The sequence below is a fragment of the Triticum aestivum genome, chromosome 1B, assembly GCF_018294505.1.
Source record: "Triticum aestivum cultivar Chinese Spring chromosome 1B, IWGSC CS RefSeq v2.1, whole genome shotgun sequence".
Taxonomy (NCBI): domain Eukaryota; kingdom Viridiplantae; phylum Streptophyta; class Magnoliopsida; order Poales; family Poaceae; genus Triticum; species Triticum aestivum.
In genome coordinates this window covers 101,666,104-101,685,326 of record NC_057795.1, presented here as the reverse complement: position 1 = coordinate 101,685,326, position 19,223 = coordinate 101,666,104, and the positions used below count along the sequence as shown (strand labels likewise).

At 42.9% G+C, this 19,223-nt stretch overlaps 4 protein-coding genes and 2 pseudogenes across 4 annotated transcripts; all 6 read right to left on the bottom strand.

Moving 5' to 3' along the window:
* Nucleotides 1-456: 456 nt before the first annotated feature.
* Nucleotides 457-1,846, bottom strand: LOC123077500 (uncharacterized; annotated as a pseudogene).
* Nucleotides 1,847-4,206: 2,360 nt separating this feature from the next.
* LOC123077490 (glutathione S-transferase T3-like) lies at nucleotides 4,207-8,250 on the bottom strand. The gene is made up of 3 exons (XM_044499772.1): nucleotides 7,938-8,250; nucleotides 5,139-5,419; nucleotides 4,207-4,974 (listed from the first exon to the last, which is right to left on the bottom strand). Exons 2-3 carry the CDS (start codon nucleotides 5,412-5,414, stop codon nucleotides 4,207-4,209), a joined length of 1,044 nt encoding a protein of 347 aa, XP_044355707.1. The 5' UTR covers nucleotides 5,415-5,419; nucleotides 7,938-8,250.
* LOC123077479 (uncharacterized) lies at nucleotides 5,731-7,469 on the bottom strand (annotated as a pseudogene).
* A 366-nt stretch (nucleotides 8,251-8,616) lies between the features above and the next one.
* LOC123110365 (glutathione S-transferase T3-like) lies at nucleotides 8,617-10,715 on the bottom strand. The gene is made up of 3 exons (XM_044530862.1): nucleotides 10,439-10,715; nucleotides 9,507-10,274; nucleotides 8,617-8,879 (listed from the first exon to the last, which is right to left on the bottom strand). Exons 1-2 carry the CDS (start codon nucleotides 10,712-10,714, stop codon nucleotides 9,510-9,512), a joined length of 1,041 nt encoding a protein of 346 aa, XP_044386797.1. The 5' UTR covers nucleotide 10,715; the 3' UTR covers nucleotides 8,617-8,879; nucleotides 9,507-9,509.
* Nucleotides 10,716-11,028: 313 nt separating this feature from the next.
* LOC123077471 (uncharacterized) lies at nucleotides 11,029-18,364 on the bottom strand. Its single transcript, XM_044499751.1, has 2 exons — nucleotides 18,189-18,364; nucleotides 11,029-12,958 (listed from the first exon to the last, which is right to left on the bottom strand). Exon 2 carries the CDS (start codon nucleotides 12,361-12,363, stop codon nucleotides 11,029-11,031), a length of 1,335 nt encoding a protein of 444 aa, XP_044355686.1. The 5' UTR covers nucleotides 12,364-12,958; nucleotides 18,189-18,364.
* On the bottom strand, nucleotides 16,360-18,099 carry LOC123077462 (uncharacterized). The gene has a single exon (XM_044499740.1). The coding sequence runs from the start codon at nucleotides 17,692-17,694 to the stop codon at nucleotides 16,360-16,362; it is 1,335 nt and encodes a 444-aa protein (XP_044355675.1). The 5' UTR covers nucleotides 17,695-18,099.
* Nucleotides 18,365-19,223: the final 859 nt, after the last annotated feature.

Sequence of the window (19,223 nt, the reverse complement as noted above, 5' to 3'; positions counted from 1 at the left end):
GCTGGTGGTGGCGGCGGCTGCGTGCAGAACATTGGATATTGGAAACCAAGCTGCTGAGGGGCTGGCAAAGTGAAGTTTGGATGACTTTGGCCTTGAAGGAAGCTCATGAAACCATTAGGAGGACGGTATTCCATTGCAGCTGAAAGAAGAAAAATGTTTGTTATTATGATAGTTAACATAGATAGTTAACATGCCGAGTTCACACTTAACTGAAGTACTAAGTGAAATTCAAGCAAGTACACAACACAAGTCAGTATGCATAATTTAGAGTAAATTCAAAGATAGTCTTAAAACACTTGACAACACATACAATTCAAACATAGTCTTAAAACTCACTGCTCTCTCTCTCTCTCTAACACAGAGACACACACACACCCTCTCTCTCTCTCTCTCTCTCTCACACACACACACACACACAGAGAGATACACCAACGCATCAACAGTTGTAAACTACAACTAGTTGTTTGTAGCTTCACCGAATTTCTTCCAAATATGCTCAACCAAATCATGCTTGAGTCGATTGTGCATGGACCGGTCACGTATCTCAACATCTCTTCTAATCACGTCGGTGAACAAAGGTGTAGCCCCACTAATCGCTGTCGGCGGCAGAGCAGTGGATGTTCCTAAAGCTTCATTCAAATCGAAGGGTAACTCCACGCCCTTCTCATCTTCAAGTATCATGTTGTGCATGATCACACATGCTTCCATTATGTTGCAGATATCTATTTGATCCCAAAGCCGTGATGGTTCTGCGACAATTTTGAAGCGTTGTTGTAGAACTCCAAATGCACGTTCAACATCCTTTCTCGCACCTTCTTGTTTCTTCGCAAATAACTTGTCCTTTTCAGTTTGAGGCAGCCGAATGGTTTTCACAAAACAGCCCACTCCGGATATATTCCATCTGCAAGATAATATCCCTTCTTGTATTGTTGCTCATTGACATAGTAGTCTACCCTAGGAGCATTCCCTTGCAATGTTTCAGTGAACAATGGCGACTGATTGAGCACATTGATGTCATTGTTGGATCCTGGGACACCAAAGAAGGCATGCCATATCCATAGATCATGGGATGCAACAGCCTCAAGGATGATGGTAGGGACACCATAGTCACCACGTGTAAACTGCCCCTTCCATCCAACAGGACAGTTTTTCCACTCCCAATGCATGCAGTCTATGCTTCCTAGCATACCAGGAAAACCACGTGCTTCGCCAATTTCTAGTAGACGTTGAATGTCTTCAACAGTTGGCCTTCGCAAATATTCCCCACCAAACTTGGCAATGACCCCCTTAGCAAATTTCTCAAGAGACTCGAGTGCCGTAGATGCACCAAGTCTTATATGGTCATCTGTTTTGTCAGCAGGAACACCATACGCCAACATATGCATGGCTGCTGTGCACTTCTGTAAAGGTGATAGACCTGGACGGCCTAGGGCATCTACCCTTTGAGTGAAGTAGGGAGACCACTCACCAAGAGCTTGAACAATGCGTAGAAAGAGGGGTTTTCCCATGCGGAACCTTCTACGGAAGTAGTAATCAGGATAGGTAGGATTATCACAGAAGTAATCTGCTATGAGAAGTTCATTGTAAAATTCTCTCTTCCTGTCAATATATGTCCTAGGGGCTGACTGACGCCTAGTACTTGGACCTTCTAGTGTATGATGAATGTTTGTGGCTATTTGTGTAGCAAAGTTGTTGAGAGTATTCTGTTGTGCCAAGTAATCTTCTAGAGAGAAAATTTCTGTTGGGTCAATGGTATCATCTTCGAACTCATCGGAACTCAATTGTGACATATTGCAAGTTGAGCTACAATTTAAAAATCAAGTAATAAGAATTATGCACACAACACACATGAAACTATAATTTGGATGGGAAAGAATAATATTCATGTGCAAATAGCATACTCGGAACTACCAAAGAACAATAAAAAGATAGCAAAGTGTCCAAGTGTTCTAAGCTCTTAATCCTACCAGCTATTTCTCAAAAAAAGAAAAAAAATAACACGGATATGGCACCTTCAGCAGACTAGCACTACTCTTTCTTTATCAGTATATGCAGCTAGCACAAGGGACCAAATTGACCAACGTACATAGATGTTATAACAGTCAGAACTCTGTTCAAATTAACTCTATACCAAAACATCTTGATGGCAGTCACATTTCCTGAATAAGGCTAGTAAGTCTAGCAAAAGAATTCAACATCTGCACCTAGTACAACAACTAATAGTATGCTAGTCTAATAATATACCAACTACTAGTACATCTAGCAAAAGAATTCAGCATCTGCACCTAGCCATTAGCAAATAAAAACAAAGATGGGGATTTCAGGATTTGACATGTTTCTCCCAGGGCTAGCAAATCAGCATCTGCACCTAGCCATCTGCATCTGCACCTAGCTAATTAGCATAATTTTCTCTTCACAATTGCAAAGAGCAGAGTACCAAGGCTGATCTGACATGTTTCTCTCAGGGCTAAGAAGAAAAAAGATGGGGATTTCAGGATTTCCACAAGCATGGTTGCCTAACTCAAATAGATTGAACCAAAATCACACACAGGGGAATCAATCTTCTTGGAACGGATCTGTTCTTGGAACCCTAGCCTAGTTTACTGAGCAAAATAAATCTGGCCATGACCACAAGAAGAAGCAGGGGAAGAACTAGACTCGTACCTTGCAGCAAGAGCTGCAGTCGGATGTCGACGGCAGGTTGAGGACGAGGTGCGCCGCCTTCTCCGCTGGTTCGCGCGCCGCGCCTCCGCTCCCTGGTTCGCGCCCTTCTCTTCTCCCCTTCCCGCCCTTCCCTTCTCTCTTTCGCGCCCTTCCCCTGTCGCTCGCGGGATTTTGTTGGGCGAGTGTGGTCCCGAATCGAGCGGAGCGACGAACCTCCCACCGCGTCGCCCCAGCGGCCGCCTCGTTGGTTTCGTCAGCGAAGAAGCGAGTTCTTCTGCAGGAGCCCGTTTCGATCTGCAAGCCACAGGTTTGGTTGATGTGGCACTCGGCAGGAGGAGGTGGCACATGGGGCGCCCGTCCAGCGTGGCCCATTGGCCATGCCCTTAGGGCATGTACAATGGAGGCAGCACCTTGGTGCTGCCCCAGCCATCCACATAGGTAAATTTGAATGAAGCTATTGTTGTATGCCACTATCACCCAATGGAAGCTACTCTATGTGATGTCATCATCTTATTTTTTCTCTCTCACCTCCTTTCCAACACATGAAACCTCCACTACATTTAAACAATACCAGCATCTATTTGAATTAACAATATCAGCAAGCATACACACTATATCAACAAGCATACACACTGAAAGTTATCAAACAACTTGATTTCCAAACAAAAATCAACAATCTTGATATGCAAACAGTGTCAGTATGTCTTGTCCATGACACTACAAAATCCCATAGTAACAGAATAATCTTAAGGTTTCAAATACCCATAAAGGAAAGATTTGTAAACACACAAATCAAATTTCAGACTGAATTTTTTGTTGTATCCTTTGATTCTTCTCATTCCAAAAAAAAATCTCACATCTTCTACGCTTCCTGGCACATGAAATCCGCTTTTTTGACATATATGTAGAACATCTACACGAGAAGCAAGCCACAAGTTAGAGTATAATAACAAGCATGTCGAAAACACATATTTTTTCTAAGTTGGCCATTTGGTTTGGCTAGAGCATTCCCTGTTAAATTTGCATGGAGCAACTGACAATAGTACAAGTATCCTGCTGTAGTGCAACTACAGTTTTAAAAACTGAAGGTGAGTTTTATAGCACAACCATCATTCTAATTAAAAAATAGCATTTCAAACAATAGTGCAGATTTTTGGGTACAGTACAGTGTAGATTTATGAGTACAATGCATATTTTAAAAACAATAGTGCAGATTTCTGGGTACAGTACAGTGTAGATTTCTGAGTACAATGCATATTTCAAAAAACAATAGTGCAGACTTTTAGTGGAACATATATGTGGACTTCGTAACGAACACATGCAGATTCTAGCATTTGTTTCTAAAGTACATCAAGTGGTATGTGTTCTAAGTTATTAATCCTAACAAGAAGAGACAAGGGAAGGAGTAACCTCATACCTTACAGGGAGAACAAAATTAGATCAGGAATAGGAAAATGCAAGAATAGGATACACACAGGAATATGACAGGAATCAAGATGGAGAACAAAGGAATATGACACACACAGGAATATTACATACCTTCTATTCCTCCTTTTTGAAAAGTTGATCCCCCAATCTTGTAACAGCCTTCATATGCATCTCCTTTGCCCATGGCTCCATTCTTGTTGTGTCAGCATTCAACATATCTGTGAACTTGTCAAACAACTTTGTTCTTTCCTCTGCTAACTTGGCCACTGTCCTCTCCTTTGCTGCCTCATATGCAAGTCGATTAGCTTCTACCTTCTGAGCAGACAATCGACTCTGCAATTCCATCATCTCAGCAGTTCGCTCCTTAGCATCAGCTTGTGCTTGTAGAAAGGCCTCAATCTGTTCTTTCATGTTATTCATCTCAGTAGGTGCTTCCTTATCTTTTCCTGTAGCTTTCTTCGCCCTCTTTGTTCCTGGGGGACGCTGAGCATTCTCAGTTGGTATTGGTGCTGACCTCTTTGTTCCATCTCCTTCTGTGTATACATGAATCTTCCACTTTTGGCTGTCTTTCACAGCTTCCCACCAATGCACATACAGGAACTGGTGCCCATTGCGGCTTTGGTACAGGTCTAGCGCTTGCTGCATCAATTGTTTATCACACCGGCCACTCGCATAGGTATCTCTCATCTGGTTATAGCAGCCATTGAAAGAGGTTACCTTCTTTGTTGTTTTGTACCAATGGTTCTTGAGGTGCTTCACATCCCTTTGTCGGTCACTCTCTGTTGTGCTGTTGTATGTATCAACAACCTCCTTCCAGTAGTATTCCCCCTTCTTGGCATTCCCATCGATTGGATTCACAGATTTGCTTAACCAAGCACTCACCTGCACAAAGGAAGTAAGTATACGGTTAAATTTAATTAAACAAAAGACAAAATGCAAGTACAAAAGTATAAAACTAGGAGCCAGCCTAAATAAATTTTAGGTAGCAAGACATGAGATATCTTTGATGTCTACATGACAAGAATAAGAGGATTTGGGGGCCTTACCAATCTGAGGTCCTCATCTTTTGTATAGTACAACCTCTGTCTATCTTCATCATCTGCTTCCACATCGATTGTGACACGTTTTCGCTTGTTCGATGGAGTTGTGGTCCTGGGATTAGACGTTGATGGAAGAGGGTGGTGCTTGGCTGGTGGTGGCGGCGGCTGCGTGCAGAACATTGGATATTGGAAACCAAGCTGCTGAGGGGCTGGCAAAGTGAAGTTTGGATGACTTTGGCCTTGAAGGAAGCTCATGAAACCATTAGGAGGACGGTATTCCATTGCAGCTGAAAGAAGAAAAATGTTTGTTATTATGATAGTTAACATAGATAGTTAACATGCCGAGTTCACACTTAACTGAAGTACTAAGTGAAATTCAAGCAAGTACACAACACAAGTCAGTATGCATAATTTAGAGTAAATTCAAAGATAGTCTTAAAACACTTGACAACACATACAATTCAAACATAGTCTTAAAACTCACTGCTCTCTCTCTCTCTCTCTAACACAGAGACACACACACCCTCTCTCTCTCTCTCTCTCACACACACACACACACACAGAGATACACCAACGCATCAACAGTTGTAAACTACAACTAGTTGTTTGTAGCTTCACCGAATTTCTTCCAAATATGCTCAACCAAATCATGCTTGAGTCGATTGTGCATGGACCGGTCACGTATCTCAACATCTCTTCTAATCACGTCGGTGAACAAAGGTGTAGCCCCATTAATCGCTGTCGGCGGCAGAGCAGTGGATGTTCCTAAAGCTTCATTCAAATCGAAGGGTAACTCCACGCCCTTCTCATCTTCAAGTATCATGTTGTGCATGATCACACATGCTTCCATTATGTTGCAGATATCTATTTGATCCCAAAGCCGTGATGGTTCTGCGACAATTTTGAAGCGTTGTTGTAGAACTCCAAATGCACGTTCAACATCCTTTCTCGCACCTTCTTGTTTCTTCGCAAATAACTTGTCCTTTTCAGTTTGAGGCAGCCGAATGGTTTTCACAAAAACAGCCCACTCCGGATATATTCCATCTGCAAGATAATATCCCTTCTTGTATTGTTGCTCATTGACATAGTAGTCTACCCTAGGAGCATTCCCTTGCAATGTTTCAGTGAACAATGGCGACTGATTGAGCACATTGATGTCATTGTTGGATCCTGGGACACCAAAGAAGGCATGCCATATCCATAGATCATGGGATGCAACAGCCTCAAGGATGATGGTAGGGACACCATAGTCACCACGTGTAAACTGCCCCTTCCATCCAACAGGACAGTTTTTCCACTCCAATGCATGCAGTCTATGCTTCCTAGCATACCAGGAAAACCACGTGCTTCGCCAATTTCTAGTAGACGTTGAATGTCTTCAACAGTTGGCCTTCGCAAATATTCCCCACCAAACTTGGCAATGACCCCCTTAGCAAATTTCTCAAGAGACTCGAGTGCCGTAGATGCACCAAGTCTTATATGGTCATCTGTTTTGTCAGCAGGAACACCATACGCCAACATATGCATGGCTGCTGTGCACTTCTGTAAAGGTGATAGACCTGGACGGCCTAGGGCATCTACCCTTTGAGTGAAGTAGGGAGACCACTCACCAAGAGCTTGAACAATGCGTAGAAAGAGGGGTTTTCCCATGCGGAACCTTCTACGGAAGTAGTAATCAGGATAGGTAGGATTATCACAGAAGTAATCTGCTATGAGAAGTTCATTGTAAAATTCTCTCTTCCTGTCAATATATGTCCTAGGGGCTGACTGACGCCTAGTACTTGGACCTTCTAGTGTATGATGAATGTTTGTGGCTATTTGTGTAGCAAAGTTGTTGAGAGTATTCTGTTGTGCCAAGTAATCTTCTAGAGAGAAAATTTCTGTTGGGTCAATGGTATCATCTTCGAACTCATCGGAACTCAATTGTGACATATTGCAAGTTGAGCTACAATTTAAAAATCAAGTAATAAGAATTATGCACACAACACACATGAAACTATAATTTGGATGGGAAGAATAATATTCATGTGCAAATAGCATACTCGGAACTACCAAAGAACAATAAAAAGATAGCAAAGTGTCCAAGTGTTCTAAGCTCTTAATCCTACCAGCTATTTCTCAAAAAAAGAAAAAAAATAACACGGATATGGCACCTTCAGCAGACTAGCACTACTCTTTCTTTATCAGTATATGCAGCTAGCACAAGGGACCAAATTGACCAACGTACATAGATGTTATAACAGTCAGAACTCTGTTCAAATTAACTCTATACCAAAACATCTTGATGGCAGTCACATTTCCTGAATAAGGCTAGTAAGTCTAGCAAAAGAATTCAACATCTGCACCTAGTACAACAACTAATAGTATGCTAGTCTAATAATATACCAACTACTAGTACATCTAGCAAAAGAATTCAGCATCTGCACCTAGCCATTAGCAAATAAAAACAAAGATGGGGATTTCAGGATTTGACATGTTTCTCTCAGGGCTAGCAAATCAGCATCTGCACCTAGCCATCTGCATCTGCACCTAGCTAATTAGCATAATTTTCTCTTCACAATTGCAAAGAGCAGAGTACCAAGGCTGATCTGACATGTTTCTCTCAGGGCTAAGAAGAAAAAAGATGGGGATTTCAGGATTTCCACAAGCATGGTTGCCTGACTCAAATAGATTGAACCAAAATCACACACAGGGGAATCAATCTTCTTGGAATGGATCTGTTCTTGGAACCCTAGCCTAGTTTACTGAGCAAAATAAATCTGGCCATGACCACAAGAAGAAGCAGGGGAAGAACTAGACTCGTACCTTGCAGCAAGAGCTGCAGTCGGATGTCGACGGCAGGTTGAGGACGAGGTGCGCCGCCTTCTCCGCTGGTTCGCGCGCCGCGCCTCCGCTCCCTGGTTCGCGCGCCGCGCCTCCGCTCCCTGGTTCGTGCCCTTCTCTTCTCCCCTTCCCGCCCTTCCCTTCTCTCTTTCGCGCCCTTCCCCTCTCGCTCGCGGGATTTTGTTGGGCGAGTGTGGTCCCGAATCGAGCGGAGCGACGGACCTCCCACCGCGTCGCCCCAGCGGCCGCCTCGTTGGTTTCGTCAGCGAAGAAGCGAGTTCTTCTGCAGGAGCCCGTTTCGATCTGCAAGCCACAGGTTTGGTTGCTGTGGCACTCGGCAGGAGGAGGTGGCACATGGGGCGCCCGTCCAGCGTGGCCCATTGGCCATGCCCTTAGGGCATGTACAATGGAGGCAGCACCTTGGTGCTGCCCCAGCCATCCACATAGGTAAATTTGAATGAAGCTATTGTTGTATGCCACTATCACCCAATGGAAGCTACTCTATGTGATGTCATCATCTTATTTTTTCTCTCTCACCTCCTTTCCAACACATGAAACCTCCACTACATTTAAACAATACCAGCATCTATTTGAATTAACAATATCAGCAAGCATACACACTATATCAACAAGCATACACACTGAAAGTTATCAAACAACTTGATTTCCAAACAAAAATCAACAATCTTGATATGCAAACAGTGTCAGTATGTCTTGTCCATGACACTACAAAATCCCATAGTAACAGAATAATCTTAAGGTTTCAAATACCCATAAAGGAAAGATTTGTAAACACACAAATCAAATTTCAGACTGAATTTTTTGTTGTATCCTTTGATTCTTCTCATTCCAAAAAAAAAATCTCACATCTTCTACGCTTCCTGGCACATGAAATCCGCTTTTTTTGACATATATGTAGAACATCTACACGAGAAGCAAGCCACAAGTTAGAGTATAATAACAAGCATGTCGAAAACACAGATTTTTTCTAAGTTGGCCATTTGGTTTGGCTAGAGCATTCCCTGTTAAATTTGCATGGAGCAACTGACAATAGTACAAGTATCCTGCTGTAGTGCAACTACAGTTTTAAAAACTGAAGGTGAGTTTTATAGCACAACCATCATTCTAATTAAAAAATAGCATTTCAAAAACAATAGTGCAGATTTTTGGGTACAGTACAGTGTAGATTTATGAGTACAATGCATATTTTAAAAACAATAGTGCAGATTTCTGGGTACAGTACAGTGTAGATTTCTGAGTACAATGCATATTTCAAAAACAATAGTGCAGACTTTTAGTGGAACATATATGTGGACTTCGTAACGAACACATGCAGATTCTAGCATTTGTTTCTAAAGTACATCAAGTGGTATGTGTTCTAAGTTATTAATCCTAACAAGAAGAGACAAGGGAAGGAGTAACCTCATACCTTACAGGGAGAACAAAATTAGATCAAGAATAGGAAAATGCAAGAATAGGATACACACAGGAATATGACAGGAATCAAGATGGAGAACAAAGGAATATGACACACACAGGAATATTACATACCTTCTATTCCTCCCTGAAAAGTTGATCCCCCAATCTTGTAACAGCCTTCATATGCATCTCCTTTGCCCATGGCTCCATTCTTGTTGTGTCAGCATTCAACATATCTGTGAACTTGTCAAACAACTTTGTTCTTTCCTCTGCTAACTTGGCCACTGTCCTCTCCTTTGCTGCCTCATATGCAAGTCGATTAGCTTCTACCTTCTGAGCAGACAATCGACTCTGCAATTCCATCATCTCAGCAGTTCGCTCCTTAGCATCAGCTTGTGCTTGTAGAAAGGCCTCAATCTGTTCTTTCATGTTATTCATCTCAGTAGGTGCTTCCTTATCTTTTCCTGTAGCTTTCTTCGCCCTCTTTGTTCCTGGGGGACGCTGAGCATTCTCAGTTGGTATTGGTGCTGACCTCTTTGTTCCATCTCCTTCTGTGTATACATGAATCTTCCACTTTTGGCTGTCTTTCACAGCTTCCCACCAATGCACATACAGGAACTGGTGCCCATTGCGGCTTTGGTACAGGTCTAGCGCTTGCTGCATCAATTGTTTATCACACCGGCCACTCGCATAGGTATCTCTCATCTGGTTATAGCAGCCATTGAAAGAGGTTACCTTCTTTGTTGTTTTGTACCAATGGTTCTTGAGGTGCTTCACATCCCTTTGTCGGTCACTCTCTGTTGTGCTGTTGTATGTATCAACAACCTCCTTCCAGTAGTATTCCCCCTTCTTGGCATTCCCATCGATTGGATTCACAGATTTGCTTAACCAAGCACTCACCTGCACAAAGGAAGTAAGTATACGGTTAAATTTAATTAAACAAAAGACAAAATGCAAGTACAAAAGTATAAAACTAGGAGCCAGCCTAAATAAATTTTAGGTAGCAAGACATGAGATATCTTTGATGTCTACATGACAAGAATAAGAGGATTTGGGGGCCTTACCAATCTGAGGTCCTCATCTTTTGTATAGTACAACCTCTGTCTATCTTCATCATCTGCTTCCACATCGATTGTGACACGTTTTCGCTTGTTCGATGGAGTTGTGGTCCTGGGATTAGACGTTGATGGAAGAGGGTGGTGCTTGGCTGGTGGTGGCGGCGGCTGCGTGCAGAACATTGGATATTGGAAACCAAGCTGCTGAGGGGCTGGCAAAGTGAAGTTTGGATGACTTTGGCCTTGAAGGAAGCTCATGAAACCATTAGGAGGACGGTATTCCATTGCAGCTGAAAGAAGAAAAATGTTTGTTATTATGATAGTTAACATAGATAGTTAACATGCCGAGTTCACACTTAACTGAAGTACTAAGTGAAATTCAAGCAAGTACACAACACAAGTCAGTATGCATAATTTAGAGTAAATTCAAAGATAGTCTTAAAACACTTGACAACACATACAATTCAAACATAGTCTTAAAACTCACTGCTCTCTCTCTCTCTCTCTAACACAGAGACACACACACCCTCTCTCTCTCTCTCTCTCACACACACACACACACAGAGATACACCAACGCATCAACAGTTGTAAACTACAACTAGTTGTTTGTAGCTTCACCGAATTTCTTCCAAATATGCTCAACCAAATCATGCTTGAGTCGATTGTGCATGGACCGGTCACGTATCTCAACATCTCTTCTAATCACGTCGGTGAACAAAGGTGTAGCCCCATTAATCGCTGTCGGCGGCAGAGCAGTGGATGTTCCTAAAGCTTCATTCAAATCGAAGGGTAACTCCACGCCCTTCTCATCTTCAAGTATCATGTTGTGCATGATCACACATGCTTCCATTATGTTGCAGATATCTATTTGATCCCAAAGCCGTGATGGTTCTGCGACAATTTTGAAGCGTTGTTGTAGAACTCCAAATGCACGTTCAACATCCTTTCTCGCACCTTCTTGTTTCTTCGCAAATAACTTGTCGTTTTCAGTTTGAGGCAGCCGAATGGTTTTCACAAAAACAGCCCACTCCGGATATATTCCATCTGCAAGATAATATCCCTTCTTGTATTGTTGCTCATTGACATAGTAGTCTACCCGAGGAGCATTCCCTTGCAATGTTTCAGTGAACAATGGCGACTGATTGAGCACATTGATGTCATTGTTGGATCCTGGGACACCAAAGAAGGCATGCCATATCCATAGATCATGGGATGCAACAGCCTCAAGGATGATGGTAGGGACACCATAGTCACCACGTGTAAACTGCCCCTTCCATCCAACAGGACAGTTTTTCCACTCCCAATGCATGCAGTCTATGCTTCCTAGCATACCAGGAAAACCACGTGCTTCGCCAATTTCTAGTAGACGTTGAATGTCTTCAACAGTTGGCCTTCGCAAATATTCCCCACCAAACTTGGCAATGACCCCCTTAGCAAATTTCTCAAGAGACTCGAGTGCCGTAGATGCACCAAGTCTTATATGGTCATCTGTTTTGTCAGCAGGAACACCATACGCCAACATATGCATGGCTGCTGTGCACTTCTGTGAAGGTGATAGACCTGGACGGCCTAGGGCATCTACCCTTTGAGTGAAGTAGGGAGACCACTCACCAAGAGCTTGAACAATGCGTAGAAAGAGGGGTTTTCCCATGCGGAACCTTCTACGGAAGTAGTAATCAGGATAGGTAGGATTATCACAGAAGTAATCTGCTATGAGAAGTTCATTGTAAAATTCTCTCTTCCTGTCAATATATGTCCTAGGGGCTGACTGACGCCTAGTACTTGGACCTTCTAGTGTATGATGAATGTTTGTGGCTATTTGTGTAGCAAAGTTGTTGAGAGTATTCTGTTGTGCCAAGTAATCTTCTAGAGAGAAAATTTCTGTTGGGTCAATGGTATCATCTTCGAACTCATCGGAACTCAATTGTGACATATTGCAAGTTGAGCTACAATTTAAAAATCAAGTAATAAGAATTATGCACACAACACACATGAAACTATAATTTGGATGGGAAGAATAATATTCATGTGCAAATAGCATACTCGGAACTACCAAAGAACAATAAAAAGATAGCAAAGTGTCCAAGTGTTCTAAGCTCTTAATCCTACCAGCTATTTCTCAAAAAAAGAAAAAAAATAACACGGATATGGCACCTTCAGCAGACTAGCACTACTCTTTCTTTATCAGTATATGCAGCTAGCACAAGGGACCAAATTGACCAACGTACATAGATGTTATAACAGTCAGAACTCTGTTCAAATTAACTCTATACCAAAACATCTTGATGGCAGTCACATTTCCTGAATAAGGCTAGTAAGTCTAGCAAAAGAATTCAACATCTGCACCTAGTACAACAACTAATAGTACCAGCATCCCTGTGATTATGCTAGTCTAATAATATACCAACTACTAGTACATCTAGCAAAAGAATTCAGCATCTGCACCTAGCCATTAGCAAATAAAAACAAAGATGGGGATTTCAGGATTTGACATGTTTCTCTCAGGGCTAGCAAATCAGCATCTGCACCTAGCCATCTGCATCTGCACCTAGCTAATTAGCATAATTTTCTCTTCACAATTGCAAAGAGCAGAGTACCAAGGCTGATCTGACATGTTTCTCTCAGGGCTAAGAAGAAAAAAGATGGGGATTTCAGGATTTCCACAAGCATGGTTGCCTGACTCAAATAGATTGAACCAAAATCACACACAGGGGAATCAATCTTCTTGCAACGGATCTGTTCTTGGAACCCTAGCCTAGTTTACTGAGCAAAATAAATCTGGCCATGACCACAAGAAGAAGCAGGGGAAGAACTAGACTCGTACCTTGCAGCAAGAGCTGCAGTCGGATGTCGACGGCAGGTTGAGGACGAGGTGCGCTGCCTTCTCCGCTGGTTCGCGCGCCGCGCCTCCGCTCCCTGGTTTGCGCGCCGCGCCTCCGCTCCCTGGTTCGCGCCCTTCTCTTCTCCCCTTCCCGCCCTTCCCTTCTCTCTTTCGCGCCCTTCCCCTCTCGCTCGCGGGATTTTGTTGGGCGAGTGTGGTCCCGAATCGAGCGGAGCGACGGACCTCCCACCGCGTCGCCCCAGCGGCCGCCTCGTTGGTTTCGTCAGCGAAGAAGCGAGTTCTTCTGCAGGAGCCCGTTTCGATCTGCAAGCCACAGGTTTGGTTGATGTGGCACTCGGCAGGAGGAGGTGGCACATGGGGCGCCCGTCCAGCGTGGCCCATTGGCCATGCCCTTAGGGCATGTACAATGGAGGCAGCACCTTGGTGCTGCCCCAGCCATCCACATAGGTAAATTTGAATGAAGCTATTGTTGTATGCCACTATCACCCAATGGAAGCTACTCTATGTGATGTCATCATCTTATTTTTTCTCTCTCACCTCCTTTCCAACACATGAAACCTCCACTACATTTAAACAATACCAGCATCTATTTGAATTAACAATATCAGCAAGCATACACACTATATCAACAAGCATACACACTGAAAGTTATCAAACAACTTGATTTCCAAACAAAAATCAACAATCTTGATATGCAAACAGTGTCAGTATGTCTTGTCCATGACACTACAAAATCCCATAGTAACAGAATAATCTTAAGGTTTCAAATACCCATAAAGGAAAGATTTGTAAACACACAAATCAAATTTCAGACTGAATTTTTTGTTGTATCCTTTGATTCTTCTCATTCCAAAAAAAAATCTCACATCTTCTACGCTTCCTGGCACACGAAATCCGCTTTTTTTGACATATATGTAGAACATCTACACGAGAAGCAAGCCACAAGTTAGAGTATAATAACAAGCATGTCGAAAACACAGATTTTTTTCTAAGTTGGCCATTTGGTTTGGCTAGAGCATTCCCTGTTAAATTTGCATGGAGCAACTGACAATAGTACAAGTATCCTGCTGTAGTGCAACTACAGTTTTAAAAACTGAAGGTGAGTTTTATAGCACAACCATCATTCTAATTAAAAAATAGCATTTCAAAAACAATAGTGCAGATTTTTGGGTATAGTACAGTGTAGATTTATGAGTACAATGCATATTTTAAAAACAATAGTGCAGATTTCTGGGTACAGTACAGTGTAGATTTCTGAGTACAATGCATATTTCAAAAACAATAGTGCAGACTTTTAGTGGAACATATATGTGGACTTCGTAACAAACACATGCAGATTCTAGCATTTGTTTCTAAAGTACATCAAGTGGTATGTGTTCTAAGTTATTAATCCTAACAAGAAGAGACAAGGGAAGGAGTAACCTCATACCTTACAGGGAGAACAAAATTAGATCAGGAATAGGAAAATGCAAGAATAGGATACACACAGGAATATGACAGGAATCAAGATGGAGAACAAAGGAATATGACACACACAGGAATATTACATACCTTCTATTCCTCCCTGAAAAGTTGATCCCCCAATCTTGTAACAGCCTTCATATGCATCTCCTTTGCCCATGGCTCCATTCTTGTTGTGTCAGCATTCAACATATCTGTGAACTTGTCAAACAACTTTGTTCTTTCCTCTGCTAACTTGGCCACTGTCCTCTCCTTTGCTGCCTCATATGCAAGTCGATTAGCTTCTACCTTCTGAGCAGACAATCGACTCTGCAATTCCATCATCTCAGCAGTTCGCTCCTTAGCATCAGCTTGTGCTTGTAGAAAGGCCTCAATCTGTTCTTTCATGTTATTCATCTCAGTAGGTGCTTCCTTATCTTTTCCTGTAGCTTTCTTCGCCCTCTTTGTTCCTGGGGGACGCTGAGCATTCTCAGTTGGTATTGGTGCTGACCTCTTTGTTCCATCTCCTTCTGTGTATACATGAATCTTCCACTTTTGACTGTCTTTCACAGCTTCCCACCAATGCACATACAGGAACTGGTGCCCATTGCGGCTTTGGTACAGGTCTAGCGCTTGCTGCATCAATTGTTTATCACACCGGCCACTCGCATAGGTATCTCTCATCTGGTTATAGCAGCCATTGAAAGAGGTTACCTTCTTTGTTGTTTTGTACCAATGGTTCTTGAGGTGCTTCACATCCCTTTGTCGGTCACTCTCTGTTGTGTTGTTGTATGTATCAACAACCTCCTTCCAGTAGTATTCCCCCTTCTTGGCATTCCCATCGATTGGATTCACAGATTTGCTTAACCAAGCACTCACCTGCACAAAGGAAGTAAGTATACGGTTAAATTTAATTAAACAAAAGACAAAATGCAAGTACAAAAGTATAAAACTAGGAGCCAGCCTAAATAAATTTTAGGTAGCAAGACATGAGATATCTTTGATGTCTACATGACAAGAATAAGAGGATTTGGGGGCCTTACCAATCTGAGGTCCTCATCTTTTGTATAGTACAACCTCTGTCTATCTTCATCATCTGCTTCCACATCGATTGTGACACGTTTTCGCTTGTTCGATGGAGTTGTGGTCCTGGGATTAGACGTTGATGGAAGAGGGTGGTGCTTGGCTGGTGGTGGCGGCGGCTGCGTGCAGAACATTGGATATTGGAAACCAAGCTGCTGAGGGGCTGGCAAAGTGAAGTTTGGATGACTTTGGCCTTGAAGGAAGCTCATGAAACCATTAGGAGGACGGTATTCCATTGCAGCTGAAAGAAGAAAAATGTTTGTTATTATGATAGTTAACATAGATAGTTAACATGCCGAGTTCACACTTAACTGAAGTACTAAGTGAAATTCAAGCAAGTACACAACACAAGTCAGTATGCATAATTTAGAGTAAATTCAAAGATAGTCTTAAAACACTTGACAACACATACAATTCAAACATAGTCTTAAAACTCACTGCTCTCTCTCTCTCTCTCTAACACAGAGACACACACACACCCTCTCTCTCTCTCTCTCTCTCTCTCACACACACACGCACACACACAGAGAGATACACCAACGCATCAACAGTTGTAAACTACAACTAGTTGTTTGTAGCTTCACCGAATTTCTTCCAAATATGCTCAACCAAATCATGCTTGAGTCGATTGTGCATGGACCGGTCACGTATCTCAACATCTCTTCTAATCACGTCGGTGAACAAAGGTGTAGCCCCACTAATCGCTGTCGGCGGCAGAGCAGTGGATGTTCCTAAAGCTTCATTCAAATCGAAGGGTAACTCCACGCCCTTCTCATCTTCAAGTATCATGTTGTGCATGATCACACATGCTTCCATTATGTTGCAGATATCTATTTGATCCCAAAGCCGTGATGGTTCTGCGACAATTTTGAAGCGTTGTTGTAGAACTCCAAATGCACGTTCAACATCCTTTCTCGCACCTTCTTGTTTCTTCGCAAATAACTTGTCCTTTTCAGTTTGAGGCAGCCGAATGGTTTTCACAAAAACAGCCCACTCCGGATATATTCCATCTGCAAGATAATATCCCTTCTTGTATTGTTGCTCATTGACATAGTAGTCTACCCTAGGAGCATTCCCTTGCAATGTTTCAGTGAACAATGGCGACTGATTGAGCACATTGATGTCATTGTTGGATCCTGGGACACCAAAGAAGGCATGCCATATCCATAGATCATGGGATGCAACAGCCTCAAGGATGATGGTAGGGACACCATAGTCACCACGTGTAAACTGCCCCTTCCATCCAACAGGACAGTTTTTCCACTCCCAATGCATGCAGTCTATGCTTCCTAGCATACCAGGAAAACCACGTGCTTCGCCAATTTCTAGTAGACGTTGAATGTCTTCAACAGTTGGCCTTCGCAAATATTCCCCACCAAACTTGGCAATGACCCCCTTAGCAAATTTCTCAAGAGACTCGAGTGCCGTAGATGCACCAAGTCTTATATGGTCATCTGTTTTGTCAGCAGGAACACCATACGCCAACATATGCATGGCTGCTGTGCACTTCTGTAAAGGTGATAGACCTGGACGGCCTAGGGCATCTACCCTTTGAGTGAAGTAGGGAGACCACTCACCAAGAGCTTGAACAATGCGTAGAAAGAGGGGTTTTCCCATGCGGAACCTTCTACGGAAGTAGTAATCAGGATAGGTAGGATTATCACAGAAGTAATCTGCTATGAGAAGTTCATTGTAAAATTCTCTCTTCCTGTCAATATATGTCCTAGGGGCTGACTGACGCCTAGTACTTGGACCTTCTAGTGTATGATGAATGTTTGTGGCTATTTGTGTAGCAAAGTTGTTGAGAGTATTCTGTTGTGCCAAGTAATCTTCTAGAGAGAAAATTTCTGTTGGGTCAATGGTATCATCTTCGAACTCATCGGAACTCAATTGTGACATATTGCAAGTTGAGCTACAATTTAAAAATCAAGTAATAAGAATTATGCACACAACACACATGAAACTATAATTTGGATGGGAAGAATAATATTCATGTGCAAATAGCATACTCGGAACTACCAAAGAACAATAAAAAGATAGCAAAGTGTCCAAGTGTTCTAAGCTCTTAATCCTACCAGCTATTTCTCAAAAAAAGAAAAAAAATAACACGGATATGGCACCTTCAGCAGACTAGCACTACTCTTTCTTTATCAGTATATGCAGCTAGCACAAGGGACCAAATTGACCAACGTACATAGATGTTATAACAGTCAGAACTCTGTTCAAATTAACTCTATACCAAAACATCTTGATGGCAGTCACATTTCCTGAATAAGGCTAGTAAGTCTAGCAAAAGAATTCAACATCTGCACCTAGTACAACAACTAATAGTATGCTAGTCTAATAATATACCAACTACTAGTACATCTAGCAAAAGAATTCAGCATCTGCACCTAGCCATTAGCAAATAAAAACAAAGATGGGGATTTCAGGATTTGACATGTTTCTCTCAGGGCTAGCAAATCAGCATCTGCACCTAGCCATCTGCATCTGCACCTAGCTAATTAGCATAATTTTCTCTTCACAATTGCAAAGAGCAGAGTACCAAGGCTGATCTGACATGTTTCTCTCAGGGCTAAGAAGAAAAAAGATGGGGATTTCAGGATTTCCACAAGCATGGTTGCCTGACTCAAATAGATTGAACCAAAATCACACACAGGGGAATCAATCTTCTTGGAATGGATCTGTTCTTGGAACCCTAGCCTAGTTTACTGAGCAAAATAAATCTGGCCATGACCACAAGAAGAAGCAGGGGAAGAACTAGACTCGTACCTTGCAGCAAGAGCTGCAGTCGGATGTCGACGGCAGGTTGAGGACGAGGTGCGCCGCCTTCTCCGCTGGTTCGCGCGCCACGCCTCCGCTCCCTGGTTTGCGCGCCGCGCCTCCGCTCCCTGGTTCGCGCCCTTCTCTTCTCCCCTTCCCGCCCTTCCCTTCTCTCTTTCGCGCCCTTCCCCTCTCGCTCGCGGGATTTTGTTGGGCGAGTGTGGTCCCGAATCGAGCGGAGCGACGGACCTCCCACCGCGTCGCCCCAGCGGCCGCCTCGTTGGTTTCGTCAGCGAAGAAGCGAGTTCTTCTGCAGGAGCCCGTTTCGATCTGCAAGCCACAGGTTTGGTTGATGTGGCACTCGGCAGGAGGAGGTGGCACATGGGGCGCCCGTCCAGCGTGGCCCATTGGCCATGCCCTTAGGGCATGTACAATGGAGGCAGCACCTTGGTGCTGCCCCAGCCATCCACATAGGTAAATTTGAATGAAGCTATTGTTGTATGCCACTATCACCCAATGGAAGCTACTCTATGTGATGTCATCATCTTATTTTTTCTCTCTCACCTCCTTTCCAACACATGAAACCTCCACTACATTTAAACAATACCAGCATCTATTTGAATTAACAATATCAGCAAGCATACACACTATATCAACAAGCATAC

Excerpts from the sequence above, each read along its gene's own strand:
- LOC123077490 (XM_044499772.1), bottom strand. The coding sequence starts at position 5,414 with ATGGAATACCGTCCTCCTAATGGTTTCATGAGCTTCCTTCAAGGCCAA. Across the intron at positions 4,975-5,138 it reads AAGATGAGGACCTCAGATTG|GTGAGTGCTTGGTTAAGCAA; the intron begins GTAAGGCCCCCA and ends TCCTTTGTGCAG.
- LOC123110365 (XM_044530862.1), bottom strand. The coding sequence starts at position 10,714 with ATGGAATACCGTCCTCCTAATGGTTTCATGAGCTTCCTTCAAGGCCAA. Across the intron at positions 10,275-10,438 it reads AAGATGAGGACCTCAGATTG|GTGAGTGCTTGGTTAAGCAA; the intron begins GTAAGGCCCCCA and ends TCCTTTGTGCAG.
- LOC123077471 (XM_044499751.1), bottom strand. The coding sequence starts at position 12,363 with ATGTCACAATTGAGTTCCGATGAGTTCGAAGATGATACCATTGACCCA.
- LOC123077462 (XM_044499740.1), bottom strand. The coding sequence starts at position 17,694 with ATGTCACAATTGAGTTCCGATGAGTTCGAAGATGATACCATTGACCCA.